The 18,797-nt window shown below is 30.9% G+C and overlaps 1 protein-coding gene across 1 annotated transcript in view; it reads left to right on the forward strand.

Moving 5' to 3' along the window:
- Osi23 (DUF1676 domain-containing protein Osi23) overlaps window positions 1–18,797 on the forward strand; it is a 52,243-nt gene that overhangs the window by 12,046 nt on the left and 21,400 nt on the right. The window contains exons 2-3 of the mRNA XM_076396777.1: window positions 8,855–9,026; window positions 15,558–15,736. Of these exons, the coding sequence (XP_076252892.1) occupies window positions 8,856–9,026; window positions 15,558–15,736 (350 nt within the window). The 5' untranslated portion in view covers window position 8,855. The remainder of the gene's footprint in view (window positions 1–8,854; window positions 9,027–15,557; window positions 15,737–18,797) is intronic.

Consider the following 18,797-nt stretch of genomic DNA (forward strand, 5'->3'; position numbering starts at 1 on the left):
AATATATTTTTATTGTTTTTCAAAGTACTCGCCACGATGATCGATACAGTTTTGCATACGCTTAAACCATTTTTCAAAGCATTTATTCCATTCCGAATCAGATATCTTCAAAACATGATTTTTGAACGCTTCAATAGCTTCTTCGGTCGACGAAAATCGTTGACCACGCAGTTTATTCGTCACGGATGGGAACAAAAGAAGTCATTGGGTGCCAAATCAGGGCTGCATGGTGGATGACCCATCAATTCGATGTTTTGAGTGCTCAAATAGTCTCTTGTTTGGGCCGATGTGTGAGAGTTCGCATTGTCATGAGGCCACCATTTTCCATTTTCTTCGTTACCTGTCACGATTTTATAAACGCCTTTCGAAGCACCGCGATTGAATTTCTAAAGCATTTCTTTGCACCAATCGACACGGGCATTTTCTTTGAGCGATTGTCAAATTGTGTGGGATCCAACGCGAACATAACTTTCTTTCAGCTTCATCGCCAAAAGTCAAATTAAGTTGATTGATGATACTTACCCACTCTTGTGATAATCGATGTCGAAAACCGTAAAAAATCATAACCCGAAAATGATCACGATTCAGTTCCAATTTTTGCCGAGACGAAACTTTCAACTAAATATAAAATAAACAAATAGCGTCCGTGCGACAAAATGTTCTGAGTACGTATATCCATAGAAAAAATAGAAATTTTACGGTATAGGCGACCTTGGGGAAACGTTTTGTTTAGTTCAATCAACTGTAGCGCTGCGATCGCAAATTGTGCCGTCACTAACATGAAATATGATTGGTCGATCAAATTGTGTGAAATCAGCATTTTCTATGGGCGTCTATTTTTATGTTTGTTGTTTGTAGGTTATGGTTTTTGTTTATATCACGAAATTTTCGTTTTAGGTTGTGCATATTTTCTGTTTTACATTAATTATTATTGAGTAATAATATAAAAATTGATGACAATGCGTCAGTGTAGTAAAATATGTAGTGTACCGGGGTAAAATTCTACTACAGAAATTAGACATCGTTTCCCAAAGAATGATCTCGCTCCTTTCCAAAAATGGGTTGATCAAGTAAATAGTAGTAAGTTACCTGGATAAATCACAATGCAAATATATCAACGTCATGGTGTCTATCACGGACATTTTAGTCAGTTTTAGTTAGTTTAATTTTATTCCTTCACGAACATGTGTTAGGGTAAATGCATATCCATCATTGGTTTTATCAGGTACATATAAAATCATCTATCTACTACATGTCTGTTGTCTATATATTGTTTGTTTACAGAAAATCAAAACCTTATGAAGATGTTAGTAGTAATAAAATTCAATTAATATACCAAGTTGTTCGTATGCTGTCAGTGTGATGTCTCTACATAAAGAAGTCTTATAAGAAGGTAATAATTAATATAACTGGATAATTAGTAGTAATAAATACTACTTTTAATTGTAAAATATCCCTAAAATATTTGCAATACTTTAACTTTTTAGAACAATCAGAGTTCAATCATTTTATAGTAGAGGAATTATATATTTAAATTTGATTGCCTTGTTAAGAAAATATTTGTTATGGTGCCATCAATTAAAAATTTAATTGCTACTTTTAGTGGATTTATTACCTTAAAGAAATCTATTTTGTCTAAATTTACAAATAACTACATTTGTTTAACAAATTTTAACCAAGATTGCTTAAAGAATTTTGTTGGATCTATTAGAGGTCATGGAGGTAGAAACAGCATCCTTCCCCTAGTATGTCCGAGAAATTTTTAAAAGGGCTCACCACTTCAATTTTTTCACATCAGTCTCCCGGAGGAAATTGTGAAGAAGAAGAACATGTTAGATAACTTATATTCTTTTTTTAAGGGGACATCTAGTACCACTTGAGGTTGTTAAATCACCAGTTGAGTCTATATTTTCAGTTCCAGAGAGTTTTGCTCTGAGGAAAACAAGAGTCTAATATTGTATCTTAGTCTTATTTCAGGCTATTTAACAACACTTCTGAAAAAGAGACAACATGCAATATTTGTCTATATTCTATATTAAGTAGTTCCACAGATTAAATACTTTAAAATCTAAATATCTTTAAAAAACACATACATTTTTAGTGTTTCAACTGTCCAATCCATAATGATTTTCAAGACCAAATTTTAAGTTATTATGAGGTGTGATTGTATTTTTGGTTTAATGAAGTTAATGCAATATCAACAAGGAAGGATTTAAAGTTTACATTCAATATATCAAGATAAGTTAGAACTCTATTAGATCCCATAAATTTGATGGTTATAGAAGAATTATAGATATTTTAATATTGCCTAGAATAGAGTTCATAATTTTTTTTTGCTTTTTGTTTATATATATTTATATTTTTTACACTTATGTATATTTGTATAGGATTTTATTTTAATAAATTAATTTTAAAATTTAAATGTGATTTTTATTTAAATACTATTGGCCAATAAATGTGACGTCACAAAATAATCAGGCGAAATGGCAGGCCAATCAAAGCAAAGTATATTCCTTACAGGTTTCTACATAATTATTTTAAACTAACCAATCAAATTCGCGTTGTCAGCGCCGCCAATGATTGGACTAAGCGAAACTTTGCCCCACTACTTACCATTGCAGTTGCACACCCCTGCGTATATCGTCAAAAATGTTAAACTTTACGATGGAACCGTCAGAATGACTCACATGACAACAGTGTTGCCAATTCCCGAAATATAAATAGTGACCCTCGTATGAAGCATTTACTTAAGTTACTTCGAATGTACTTAAAAGACGTGCTTTCGAAAGTAATCAGTCATTCTCAATATACCGTCGGTTGATTAGAAGTCAATAATTAATAATCGGGATTATCCTTCAGTTAATTTGTTTATAGGGTGTGATGGTGATTGTTTAACCTGTAACAAATTTTTGAGTAGTATAAGCTATTAAAAAGCAACCGTGAGAAATGGGCCAATTGATAAGATTGAGACATCAAAGTCAGCAAGAATTTAGTTCTTATTTATAATACAATAAATAAATTATTAACAAATCAGTTACTTTTACTAATATAATGCTTGAAAATAAGTTTTAACAGCTAGACTGGGAATATTTCAACCTTGTAATACAGTATTGCAATTGAAACCGTCATTATTTTTGAATAATGTATTGTGTATATCCAAGTGATATTGAATAAAATTACATTTTTAATTATTGTAGATTATAGGTATTACAATTAAAAAAAATTAGTTAGCAGAGCGTGGTTTCGATCCACGGACCTCTGGGTTATGGGCCCAGCACGCTTCCACTGCGCCACTCTGTTTGTGCGAAGCAGTTTGACGAAATAGCCGGACTCAAACTGAATGTTTAGATGTAAAATTGGCACGCACTTTGCATATGTTCCACATTTAAAATTACAAGCTTTATATTGGCGATTTTGCGATCACCGGCAGCTATTAGATACGTTTGCTCGACCGTTAAATGCGATATAATTTATTTTTTGTTTTCTCTAACCATTAGCTACGCGCTATTGTGCGGCATTGAAATTGTTTCAGTCGAATAAATTTATGGATATATTCATCAAATATAGGCTATAATATACGTCTAAAATTTAGCCCTATTCTTTTAAAGGGTATTATAAAATTGTCGTTGTTAATTAAGTATTTAAAAAGCCTATTATTCATTTTTAATAGTATTATTTTAAATATACTTGTTGCTTAGAACTAAAAATAATTAATTAATATAATTATATTGTTTAGTTCATTTCTGGCGGACATTTTAATAAACACAAGTATAAACACTTAGTTACCTTAATCTTTTTAAATATTTACTTACTTCAATTCTTTTAAACTACTTTTGTAATAACTGCATAGTATAACGCATATATAGTCAATTCAAAGAAGTTTTGAAAATATAGTCTATTCAAAATAGCACTGTACATTGAATTAAAATGTTAAAATAAATTATTCCTTATAACATTTTTGTTTCATTATCTTATATGCATTAGAATGATGTAACATATAAAAGCTAAAATAAACCAAAAGACAAAGTTAATTCGGAAACATAGAGACGTATTATTCGTCTTAAATTTAGATGTCTCCAGTTCACTGCTATTTTGAATGGACTATACGTCATCTGTATTTGTGACGTCAACAAGTCGCAATGTTGCCGTATCAACTCTGTTTTTTAGTTCAGTTTGGCTTTAACATACAAAAGAATCCTGATAAAAATAAAATAATTAAAACAAAATACTGTTATTAAATATAAATTATTTTAACATTACAGTATATTTAAGGCGTATATTATCGAAGGACTTAAAACAATAATTAAGACCCAGTTATTATATTTGTATTGACCTCTTTGATATCACTGTATTTTTCTTCATTTGTTCTGTTAATACCTGTATACATTTAATCACTGCATTCTCCTTAATGCATTTGTCATATCTGCAAAACAGTTACTATTCTTTCTTTCCTGAAACATTTTAACCAAATGCTCATGTATAATCTGAACAATTACGCACATATCTGTACAGATAAATCTTTTACACTTTACAATAACATTTCTTACAGTTCTCATATATTAATTATATACTCATCTTTACTTGTTTTCACTCTCATCACTCTGTCTTGGAAATTGGAAGCATTGAATCATATCATATTCAGAAAGTTTCATTCAAGTGAATAACTAAGCTGTTGTTGTTTCCAATCTATCTAACATTTGTTCACAATTCCATCATTTGTCAATTTTTTCTTCAAAGTGTCTGATCGACTTCATCCAAACCCAAGGTGTTATTAGCCATTACTGTTTCCAGCATGAAGTATATATCTGCAATGAATTATTAATACGTATTTTAACTAATAAAACCTAATCAATTGTTATTCCAACGTTTACCTTCTTCCATCAACTTTTGTTGTCATAACACTATATTTATTATCATTTTGCTATGAGTAATCATTGAAATAATAAGTCTTCGTTCATTTTATTAATTAACTGTAACACGCCTAACATCAAGCTGATTGTGATTCATTACCCGCTTCGTATGACGATTCGTTTTTTTTTTCGGTGAATTCAAGATTATATTTTTCATTTTTTGAGATATCTCAATGACCCTGTCCATACTAATATTCAGTGCAGCTGCAACACGCTAAAAATATTTTCAATAAAACTTGTAGAAAATTAATATTTAACAGTAAAAATGCTTATCTCTCTAACGAATTTTATTGGCAAGATGGGGCCTCACTATTTCGTTTCTGTTCAAAGAAGCTGATGCAATTTGTTCTGTATGGGAATGTCTTCGGAATTTTCAATCAGAGTAATAATAAATCGCGATTTGAAGTTTATCTAAACAAGCAATGCATTAAAACAACGTTTGCCGGTTTATAACCTCCTATTGCTTTTGTTTTGAAGAATCTTGCATACGTTTGACAACCGGACGACTTTGGCAGGCTAGTTCGGTTACACATTCGAACTTATTAATTCTAAAACGGATGTAAACACATTAAACATCGTGATGACGTACGTACAAAACTTCTTTGGATAGATATGATTTTATGCAATAAGGTATTTTACTTTATTAGCATTGGTAAAAAATGGAGATCAAATTCCACGATTTTCCAAAATTAACTATTTGATCTTTAAATTGATTTACTTATATTAATATATTAAAATATTATCATAACAACGTATTCTTCAAAAGTAATATAAAATAATAAATAACATAGAAGACATGAAAAAATTCAGCTTCTTCAAGAAAGATGAAACGAATTAGAATTTAGTCAGGCTTAATGTAAGTTCCTAATAGAGCTCTGATTGAACATGAATCTTCTAAAACCACTTTAACTCATAAAGAAAGGCGATTGACGTGGTTGTGAAGTATTGGGGAAGAGAATATTCTTCAGAGCCTGTGGAGAAAATTGACTCGCTGCAAATACTTTTCGGTAGTCAGAATTATGTTCTAAAATTTAGTACCAGAAAAATTATCTGGAAGAGAAGGTTGCAGTTCCAACTTTAATTAATGGTAGAAGGTAATGGCTCCAGAATTGGATACATTCATTTAAAAAATATCAGTAGTGTTTCTTAAGGGTTTATTTTTAGTCTAGAGACATGCGTTTTTTTATTTTTTCTAATGAAATAAAGAAAAGCAAACAATATTGCTATTATTCATTTCCTTACCATTTATTATAATGTTTAAATAATACATAATAAAATAAAAAATGAAAAAATTATAAATCCAAAATTGACAGGCTGATCTGAAAAAATCAAAACTGCAACCTTCACAGTGCTGCTATCGTCCAAAAGTCAAACTATTTCTTTGCCAATTTATGGTTGCTTAAAATAACGATTTTTTTGCCATTTTTTTGAATTTTTTTAAAAACAGAACTAATCCAAATTTACCTTCTACGATAGAAGAAAGCGTAAAGAAGGCTTACACCAAATTTATCAAGTAAATCGGTTCAGAAAAAAGTAGTTTTTAAAAAAACCTATCTACATTTCCTGTTAGTTAGAGCCGGTTTAGATGCCGCGTCACTAAAACATCTATATATGTTCCTGAATATGCTGGGTGGGGTACCTGTCTGTAGTCTAATTTATTGGTTGGCCATGGTAACTACTATAGGGTAATAGAGAGCAAACTCAATAGGGGTCTCTAGAGAAAAGGTTTGCTTTCCCTAACTCCTAGATGGGGTTATAATCGTCCATTAACGTTATTTGATTAGTTAATTTAAATCTCCATTATAGGCACCTGTAAGAAAAACATTTTGCTGTGAAGATATTTGATTGACTCTTCGATAAAGTTTGGCACGTAACAGCCCTGACGTCACGTTTTTTTTAAACATATAAAAGTCTCCAATGAGGGTATAACTGGACTAGACCTACAGTTTAACGTGGACTTCGAACCAGAGTCCTCGGCATTAAATCTACCGACTGGCCAGTGACCAATTTAGAAACCATCCCAGAAAACATCTAGTTTTACCCAGCCTGGTTGCTGGCGTGACTGGGATGGTTATTCCTTGTCGGATTTTCCACTGTTGCTTTGGAACTTTGGAACAAAGAAAAAATATCTCTTCTGTCTTTTTATTTTTTCATATTTGTTTAGTGCCATCAATGCAATTGGATATATTTATAATCAGAAAATTAACTTATGATGAGCGCTTTACATTATTTCTTAAACACGTTAGCCGAAGGATGTCTATTCCTGAATCCATGAGCTCCAATAGATCCAAAATAAATAATCCAAATTATCTTGGTTAAGTAGCCTTAGGGCAATATATCTATTCGGATAATTACAGAAATATTTTTTTTCAATGAAGTGAACCTCCTCAAGATAGTTATTAAATTTTTAATTGATGGCACTTATTCAACACAAACCTATTCTTACATGGGCAATAACGTTTAAGCACTATTTAAGTACTGAATCGCTTGATTCCTAGTTATTATTTTAGTGGAATTGCAACTATTAAATAATTGATCCAAAAATAAAAATATCGCTGTTTGCATAGTCACTTTTGTAAGGGGATTAATTCCTAAAAAACACGTTGCAACAATCATTTTTTTTATATTTAATCCAGTTAGTTTGGGATTTTTAACATTATCAATTATCTTTTAAAGACCGCCAAATACTTCTTCGAAGGAAAACAATTTTCCATTTCTTTATTATCTGTGGATCCGGGTACACAACACTTCCTGGATCTGGATCTTCTGGATATATATACTAATGATCTAATAAGTTAATCTTTAAACGTTATAAAAATCTAAATATTAGGTACACTGAAAATGGCGCCCGAAACAAATAAACAACAAACGCACAATAGAAACAAAGTACACCAATCACATCCCGTCGCGGTTCCTAGCATAGCGATTAAAACAAGTAATAAGTTAAAAGTAGCGACTTCTAGATGTCGGACGATGAGAAACATTTCCCCAAAATTTACTATAAATTTTATTATAAATCTCTACTTCACTATGGTGACTATACCTGTCCATTGTGCATTATACCTGTTTATTGTCTTGAAGGAACAATACTTTTTCTTCGGTAAATGCGGGTCTTTTTAGTAACACTAGTAGGCTACTTCTAAACTTTGAAATTCAAGTTCTGTCAAACAAAACTAACTTACGTAACTTGCTCAAAATCTCATAGTAGTCTATTAATAGATGACAGTTGAGGGCAGCGGCGATGTGTTAAAGTTAGGGCGTGGAAATTTAAAAAATTACTATAAATTGCAAATAAATTAGGCGAATACGGTGATTATCATATTCCCCAGTGTATGATCTGAGTTTTGATGAAGAAATCATGAACAACCATCGAACTGGTCAATTGAGTCCCCGGCCTGACACATAAATGGCGCTACTAGAATTAAATCCATATGTATTTTAGTTAGCCATAACCCTCAAAAGATGCGTGTATAAATTTGACAGTTGTCGGAGGATTAGTTTAAATGAATTATAGCATTTTGAGTGAAAGAACTTTTGTTATTGTAAAAAAATGGATAAAAAGAATGCTCGCTGTGAAGAAGTTTTCGTCGAATGAAGAGGTGATAGCCGAAACTGAGGCCTATTTTGAAGCAAAGGACAAATCATACTACAAAAATGGTATCGAAAAGTTGGAGGGTCGCTATAATCAGTGTATCATATTTGAAGGGAATTGTGTTGACTAAAAAAAACCTAATTTTGCACCAAAAAAATGTTTTACAGTAGGCCGGGGACTTTTCAATTGAACTGTTACGTGAGAGCTGTTATAAAAAAAAATCAGTTCATAATTTTGAATCATGAAATAACATTTTTATTAACATCTTTAAATCAACAAAATTTAATATACATATACATAACATATAATGTCTAAAATACTAATATTTTAATTGAATATTGTTCATTTGCAGAATGCTAATGTTGTATTCAGTGAACTTATGGATGGTATCATTTATAATTTCCACCGTTTCCAATTTCATAATTGGAAATGTTAATTGCCAGGGCACCAGCGATAGGATGTGGTCGGAGTTGGGAAGAGTTACTGGACTGTTTTTGCATCAATGCATTATAGATGATATTGAGGTAAGTGAATATAGGGAAGCAACACGGCGGAGATATGAATTTTTAAGCATTAACTAGAGATTAGGGTTATCTGATGAAAATAAATGTTACACTGTTATTTTTTGTATATTATCAAATTTTATTTTCTAGTTAGAGTAAATCAGATAAAAAAAAGATGTGAAGCCTATATAAAGGGTGTTTTTAGCTTTATGATGGAATAAAATACAAACAACTTATATAAATTGGCGTGAAATCGACTTTATTAGACAGCTAGTCTTTTGTTTACTATTTCTATTTGAATATAATTTTGGCAAGTTGCTACTGCGGCTGGTTAGGGTACGGTTCAATATGGGGTACACACTTTCCACAACTTTATTCAATATTTAGCGCATGAAGGTTATATTCGAAGCCACAATCCTCTTTCTCATATAGGTGTAGGCCAGCGACTTGAAACCATAACTCTTATACATTCAAGTCTTTGAGTTTAGAGACGAAGATTTTGTGATCATGGCTATAAAATGATCGTCACTCTAGATTGTAACGTTCTCGTCAATACCGTTTTTGAAAAAATGCTGGGCCCATAAAGTATATTATATAGTATATATATTTATATATAGGTAATTTTGGGAGGTAAGACGAAATGAAACAGTTGGTACAACAAATGGTTTACATGATGTGACAGTTATTTATTAACGTTATTTATTTTTTTGGCCGTTTACTAGCGCTGGTCAATGACTGGATGAATGAATGTACCCTTCAATAATGTCCCAGATAAACGTCTCGGGGCTGCCATATCTTCGTAATAGTTTCCTAGTTGGCGCTGCTGGCACTCCGTCCGTGTTCTCAACATCTGGGATTACATTTCTGCGTATAATGTAGATCGTTATTTCACGATGTAAAATTCGACATGCCTCAAGATCACTACAATAACTTAGCAGTTTCAAGAAGAAATGTTACAAAAACGATCTATGGACACTCTATAAAGAGAGTCAATTAATTTTGATGAATTTCACGAATGAGGCTTTTAAAAATTGCGCAATTATATTTGAAAAAAGCGAATGTACAACACACATTTTTGAATAAATTTCCGGTGTACTAAAAATACCAATATTCTTCAATTTTATCCTTCAGCTTACTCTTAAGAGTGATATATTTTCCTTTTATTACATTTCTACTTTTCTAAACATTACAGTTTTGGACACGAAGTTCCTCTCTACTGTCTCTCTGTGTATTTTGTTTCAGCCTTGGTTTGAGCAAACGCGGTACCATTTTTATGTTCACACTTCACACAAAATTTCATGTATGTTAAAGTTATAAATATCATCAATTAATTCACGCATCTATACTGTTATACAAAACTATTTTGTTCTCCGGTACACCTGTAGGTTTTATGATATCAAATATTTGAGTATCATCGGTGCGTATACAACCTGCTTCAACAATCAAATATATATTATAGTCTTTTGAGTAAAACCATTCATCGAGCCATTTTTTAACATATTCTCGAAATTGGCGAAGTATTGCGCTGCAGGTGCATTTCTCATTGTTGCTTGTTGATAGTCGCAAGATGTGGAAAGTACGGCGGGTGCGATAATATGTCCCAGCCAAGTGCTTTCAACGCTTCCTTCACTGGTTTTGCTTTATGAGCACGTTATCGAGGTGTAAAATTACTTTACCATGTCTTTGGGTCCAGTCTGGACGTTTTTCAATTAATACATAGTTTAAATTGACTATTTGTTCTCGGTAGCGATCACTATTAATTGTTTCACTAGGTTTCAATAGTTCTGAATACATCACCGCACCTTGGTCCTACTAAACTTAGAGCATTGTCTTGCTACCAAAACGATTTGGCTTTGGAGTTGATCGGCCGCCTTCGCCAGGTGATAACCATGACTTTTTGCTCTTAGGGTTTTGATTTTTTTTAATTACTTTTAGTGGTTCCACAATCTGTCCAATGGGGAATAAGTATTTCTTATATTTATATTATTTATATATATAGACATATATACACTACCGTGCGGAACATCTGAATATATTGGTTGTTATTCGGTATGTTCATCTCCTTGTTTTACAGTAAAATGTCTATCAGTGAGATACGATTTTAGTAACTGATAGTCCGAACGAGGAAGAAGTTTCTTTAATTTAACCTGCAAGCCCGTATGCTATACTTTGTCAAAAGCTTGAGGTATGTCTAGAAAGCAGTCGAACAATATCTTTTAGCATTTGGGTCCATGTTTATTTTGTTTACAAGTCTATGCATTTGTTCTATAGTTCCATGCTTATTGCGAAACCCAAACTGATATTATGGAATAATTTTTCTTTTTTCTATTTTATAGTTTAACTTCTTTATGTATAGTTTCTCAAATACTTTCGTGATTATTGGTAATAAACTTATACGTCGGTAGGAATACCATCTTCTGTTATTTTTCGTGGTTTGAGAATCATTAATATTTTAGCTACGTTCCAGATGATAGGAAAATAAATAATTCATAGCGTAGCATTAAATATAAATGTTAATTGTTTTATATCCTTTTCTGATAGTTCCTGTAAAATTTTATCGGTAATTAAATCGTAGCCAGGAGCTTTTTTATATTAACCTCTCTCATTGTTATTGTTTAACTTTTTTTACCGTTAATTTCGTCATGCGATTAGTCTATTTGAAATGGCAAATTTAGAAAGCTAGTATTTTTATTTTCGTCATCTTTATGTAGCTCAGACTGGAAAGGTTTAAAAACATTATGTGTTTTAAGAAAATGGCATTATTGCTTCTAGCTCTATTATTTTCATTTGTTTTAATAGGTGAGTTATGTAACTTGGGTCTCTTAAGATTTTTGTTACACTCCACACCGAATAGTCTGTAGCCTTAGTTGGTGTCAAATTTTCTAAGTATTCTTGAATGCCTTGGTTCTGTTCATTTTGAATCAGCTGTTTTAGCTGTTTTATTGCCTTGTTAAATTTTCTTTTATTTTCCTCAGTTCTTAATTGTTGCCAATTCCGTCGTAACTTTTTTTTTTCTATTATCTTTTTCTGAATTGTACATGATATATGTGTGTTTGTTCTTGGAAATATTTCACTGTTAGGAGTTGCGGAATATGCTTCTATTTCTATATCAAATTCAGTTTGTAATGATAAAGTTAGAGAGATGTTTCAGTCCTTCAGTCTTTCCAGTTCTATTATTGCATAGAGAAGGGGGTTTATCTTTGATGGTAATTTTTGAAGAAACTGTATCTTTTATTGCTGAATGATTAGAAGATAGATCGAAACGCGATTCTGAACGACACTTTTTGGTATCAATATCTTTTTGTGATACAGAAATCTATGGTATCGAGTTTTCATTCTTCTACACTCTTCTTCTCACACTATTCAATGCAGAAATTACTTCCGGTCATACCTTTGAAGCAACATGTCACAGACTATTTTTCGATTTTCCATTTGCCTGTCATTCAATTAATATGGCACCCATATTCTCATTTTGGATTTTCATTATTGCGTAGTAGTTATAGTTAGTGTTAATGCATGCAAATGTTTTTTATCTTCTTTAAAAATAACGCAAATTATTTTACTAGAACTTATATACTAATAGTTGGATTTTTTTAAATTAATCTCTTAAAACGCTAACAATCCGCCCGTGGGCAAAAAGTATGATATGATTTCCTTTATACAGTATAACCATTCTGACATGTAGAATATCACTTCAGTAATTATTCTAGATACTATTCTAACTTATTTTAAAGTCCATTCTAACTTATTTTAAAGAATATTTTAACTTATTCTAGAGATTATTAAATCTCACTCTATTTGCCTATTAATCAGTTCATATTTAACTGTTTGGCGAGTGCATTGGAATGCACTAATAGTCTTTCAAAGTACTTCGCACTAATACTTCGAATCACACTCGTTATTGGTTCTAAGCGGATATCGCGCTGAATCAGTTTGTTGGACACGTAATATGTCGCATCACTCGCAACACTTTATTCTGGAACATTTGGAGGATATCTATGTTAGATTTTCTAGTTTTACTCCACAGTTCCGTACCGCAGGTCCAAATGGGCCTAGAAATTGACTTATACAGCAAAGCCTTGTTATGTAATGATAATTTAGATTTACGCCCTATCAGCCAATACATTTGGTTTAGTTTAAGCCCAATTAGTTGGAATGACATGGAATTTTTAGAATATCAGCACTATTCGGAAATCGGATGGGTTTGCCAACAGTGGTATTATACAATAGTGATGTCAGGCCGTAGACTTATTGAGTGATGTGTTACGTTAAATATTGTTCATCGTTATCTTCCATTTAAGGATTTCTGTGTTATTTTTTAATAGACGTATAAGCATTATCACGTTGCTAAATCATCTTGTCGCCTCTCTGTTTTCATAATGTTTCGTTATTTACACTTCCGAAAAACAGACATCCATTACGTAAATGTGCATATTCGTAACGTATTGTAAATTTCTCAAAACTAATTTATGGCTATAAAAATACACAGATTATTTCAAGTCAAAAATTACCACAAAAAGACAATTAATATATTAAAACTAATGTGCTTTAATGATGCTCCATTTTACAAACGTTTAAAAATCAATGTAACATATTGTTTTGATAATTATACGACTTTATGTAAATGGCATTTCTTAGAACAACTAAGAACTCTAAACATTGTTATCTAAAAACATTTGTATTGAGATTCTTCTTCAGATAACAGTAAAATACTTTTTTTTTGTTCTGGCCTAAAAATTAGGCGGTGGAATGCATGACGCATACCTGGTCGCGGAGACTTGCCCTGGAGTGACAAGTTGGACCGGGTTATGTGGGCTTACCAATACACTAAAACGAAACCGCCTCATAGTTGATCCCTGTGGATCGCTACTGCTACTGCATTAAATTTGGGTATATGGCACCCGCTGATCGGGCAGCCGTTATTGGGCACGAGGGCCCGGCAATTCTATTGATTCGCGAACCTGAGTTAACACACAACTGGATACTGTTGTATGGAGGCAAAAGTTATGACTGTAGCGACGGATGAGGTCGTTTCAGCCTGAAAAAGGGGGGGAGCTTAGCGGTGACACGGTGCTAAGCTCCCAGCATGTCGACCAGATCGCGAAGTAGCGCGTTTTCAGAAGAGCTGGAGCTGAATTGTTGTTTGTGGAATGATTGAGATATGAAGTGCTTGATTTCTGGAGTGTCAGTTTCCTTATGAATTTCATTATTTCTGATAAATCATGGAGCATTTAATATTCTCCTGAGGAGCTTATTTTGGAAAACTTGAAGCCGTTTGACCTGGTTGGGTGTAACAAACTTGAAGTAGACATTAGATCCGTAGAGGAGTACGGACCGAATTAACATCTTATAAAATAAGCATTTGATGGAGATGGGAAATCTGCTAGAAGGGCAGATTAGAGAAGATAGCAGATTTGCTATCCCCGAACCATTCTGGATTTGGGAATGCCAACCGAACCGCCGGTCGAAGTGCATTCTCAACAGTTCCGCTTCTATTCACTGCATATTTCGGCTGGCGTTCTACAGGGTCGTGTCTTGGGACCACTTCTATATCTGATCTGTACTGCTAATATCACAACAACAAAAGAAATAGTACTGGGAACATTTGCAAATGACACAGTTATCATGGCAAAAAATGTATCTCTGTCTGTAGAAAAAGGCTGTAGAAAAATGACTTATAGCGGTCAATTAAATGTACAAATGGACTATAAACTGGAAAGTACAGCTTAATAGCTCCTAACTTGTTCATGTTAATTTTGCATTGCGGCGAAATGACAAAAACCTAATTATACAATTGACGGATAACCGATCCTCAAGCAGAATCAGCTAAATACCTCGGAATATATATTTATGGTGGGTTAAACTGAAAACATCATATTAAACAAAAAGCAGGGCAGATCAGACTCAGTGTCAAGCAACTGTACTGGTTAGTCTCAACTTGACCTAAAATTAAAAAGATCAGTCAATCATAAAGCCAATTTGGATTTATGGGGTGAAAAGATGGCGTTGCACTAAACCATCAAGCCATCTAGTAATCCAGCGCACCTAAAACAAAACTCTACGATTAATTACCAATGCTTATCGCTACATAAAAAAACGAAGAGCTGCACGATGACCTCCAAATCAAATGAATACACGATCAAGTGATTCAAGATTTTGCCTTAAAACATGAATTCAGCTTGCTAAATCATAGCACCGTGGAAGCAATACAGCTACTGCAAAACACGCAGGAAATCAGAAGATTGAAACGAGCCAAACCACACGAACTTGTTTAGTGTATTAGCGTGTTTTTAATTTTAGATTAGGTAGATTAGTTTTATTTTAATTTGGGAATATATACTGATGTATTAATCGCGTACTCGCCTTGCTTGTATATTAATGCAAGTACGACAGTACAGTAGTACAGTAGTAATAAATTAAGTTTGTACTAAGCATATCGAATGTAAGAAGAAAAAATATAGTAGTTTCAATTTCAATAATTTATTTTTTTTTTTTAATACAGTTACATGCTATTAAATTCGAGACTGATTCTATTTTAATGATTGTTTTCAGGCTGAAAACAACGTTACCCACGCGAACGACAATATCGGCTTCATATTCCAGGACTGCTTTAAGCGAAAGGGATTGCAGGCACTTGATAGGGCATTAAATCGTGACGTTATAGAAATTACTAAGAACGTCCTTTTAGTGAGGTGGAAAAACGATACTGACTCGTTCAGTTCAATTAATCGGTAAGATAATTTTGAATATTACTTAAGTTGATATTGATATTTTTGTCGTAATTAATTTCTGCAAAGTATTTCCTAATTACAACAGATTTTATTCTGTTATATAAAACTATTATATTAACAATTCCTGAATGTATTAATAATTAAAAACCCCCATGAGGACGTTGAAAATTCAAACTAGTGTGGATTAAATCTAATCTCTCACATTTTTTATGTTTTGTACAGTTGTTATTCTTTTTCCTGACTTATTATTAATATCATAGATTAAAATGTATATTAGAGTACAATTAATTCTTAGATCCACAGAATATAATTGTACTGCTTTGAAATAAAAGTATACAGTTTTGTTTTGTTTTATAAAAAATAAGATAATAAATAAAATAAAATGAAGAGTTTAAATGAATATTACTTAAGTAGATATTGATATTTTTGTCGTAATTATTTTCTGCAAAGTATTTACTAATTACAATAGATTTTATTCTTTTATATAAAACTATTATATTAAACAACTCCTGAATGTATTAATAATCAAAACCCTCCATGAGGACGTTGAAAATTTAAACTAGGATGGATTAAATCTAATCTCTCACATTTTTTTTATATTTTGTACAGCTGTTCTTTTTCCTGACTTATTGTTAATATCATAGATTAAAATTTATATTAGAATACAATTATTTATTAGATCCACGGAATATAATTGTACTGATTTGAAATAAAAGTATACAATTTTGTTTTGGTTTTATAAAAAATAAGATAGTAAATAAAATAAAATAGTTTAAATCAATTTTACTTAAATTGCTATTGTTATTTTTGTCGTAATTATTTTCTGCAAAACTATTTACTAATTACAACAGATTTTATTGTGTTATATAAAACTATTATACTAAACAATTCCTGAATGTATTAATAATTAAAAACCCCCATGAGGATGTTGAAAATTTAAATTAGTGCGGATTAAATCTAATCTCTCATATTTTTTATGTTTTGTACAGTTGTTGTTCTTTTTCTTGACTTATTATTAATATCATAGATTAAAATTTATATTAGAGTTCAATTAATTCTTAGATCCACGGAATGTAATTGTATTGATTTGAAATAAAAGTATACAATTTTGTTTTGGTTTTATAAAAAATAAGGTAGTAAATAAAATAAAATAGTTTAAATCAATTTTACTTAAATTGATATTGATATTTTTGTCGTAATTATTTTCTGCAAAGTATTTACTAATTACAACAGATTTTATTCTGTTATATAAAACTATTATATTAAATAATTCCTGAATGTATTAATAATTAAAAACCTCTATGAGGACGTTGAAAATATAAACTAAGGCGGATTAAATCTAATCTCTCACATTTTTTTATGTTTTGTGAAGTTGTTCTTTTTCTTGACTTATTATTAATATCATAGATTAAAATTTATATTAAAGTACAATTAATTCTTAGATCCACGGAATGTAATTGTACTGATTTGAAATAAAAGTATACAATTTTGTTTTGGTTTTATAAAAAATAAGATAATAAATAAAATAAAATGAAGATTTTAAATGAATATTATTTAAATAGATATTGATATTTTTGCAGTAATTATTTTCTGCAAAGTATTTACTAATTACGACAGATTTTATTCTGTTATGTAAAACTTATAAAACTTAAAATTATATTAAACAATTCCTGAATGTATTAATAATATAATTATGTAATAACCTTCACGAGGACGTTGAAAATTTAAGCTAGTGCGGATTAAATCTAATCTCTCATATTTTTTATGTTTTGTACAGTTATTCTTTTTCTTGTCTTATTATTAATATCTTAGATTAAAATTTATATTAGAGTACAATTAAATCTTATATCCACTGAATGAATATATTTTTTTATGTAATATATTCTATAATTTAGAATTAATGACATTTTTTGGGGTTTTGTTTTATTTTAAGAAATATGTCTAAAGATATTGTTCAGAAAGGCGGGGTAGAGCAAAACGTGAAGTAGTTACCGTAAGAAAAAAATACTTTTAACAAATAAACCGACCGAAAACTCACTAAAAATTAAATCAAACTTAGATTTTTAACACAAAAAAAACATTTTAAAATAAAGTATGCACATAAGAATCGTTGTAATAACTAAATAAATAAAAACCTTATTTAACCTATCTACTACACGTATTTTATATTGTACTATATACACACAATTTAGGAGAATACCTATCTAAGCCTATTTATCTATTTGCAGTATTATTTTAACTACTACCAACTGACTATTTTGAAGTAAATAAATTGTAAATATATTATTTTATATACTAGATGACATTTCGTATATTGTAGATTGATTTTTTAAATAAAGTAAAATAAATACGTCTTATATAAGAACTCGAAATTATAAAAACGTTTAACAAAATTCTAAAATCATAAATTTTCTTGATATTTGGTTTATTTTGGCTTTGTCAAAAGTTAAATCTGTAATTTAAATAATAAAATTAAACTAATGTTATAAAATATAATTAATTTTAACATTATTGTACATCTAAGGCATATATTAACGAATGACTTAAACTATAGCTAAATAACAGCCACAATAATTTGTAGGCTGAAGTTGTTGGTTGAAGCTTAGTGTTGTTTCATTGAATTTATATTCAACTCCTTTCAGATCTTTAGAGTTCTAGACTCATTTTTTATGTAGTGGAGATCTCAAGAAGGTCTAATCAACTTAATTAACAATTTTATATTCCAAGAATGTATTTTCTTTTAGGTGGAGAGCATATTTACCTTTTCAGGATTAATTTTTGTTTCCCCCTTTCTCTGTTTCCATCTGACATTTTATTGTCAATTCATTTAGATATAAATATATTTTTCCTTATTTTTCTGTTATTACCTGTATACATTTTTTTTGTAAAATTCTATCGATTACCTTTATATCTTCTGATTTTATCACTGCATTATTTTTAATATATTTACCTATTATCTGTAAAATAGTTAATACATTCCGTATGCACATAAATCGCTCAGCCAGTTTTACCATCATAATCACTATTCAAATCAGTTACTAAATTGTTAATTTCTAATCTG

Source organism: Rhynchophorus ferrugineus, unplaced genomic scaffold (assembly GCF_030347505.1).
Source record: "Rhynchophorus ferrugineus isolate W39M unplaced genomic scaffold, kcgeb_rfMv2 rfM2, whole genome shotgun sequence".
Classification (NCBI taxonomy): Eukaryota; Metazoa; Arthropoda; class Insecta; order Coleoptera; family Curculionidae; genus Rhynchophorus; species Rhynchophorus ferrugineus.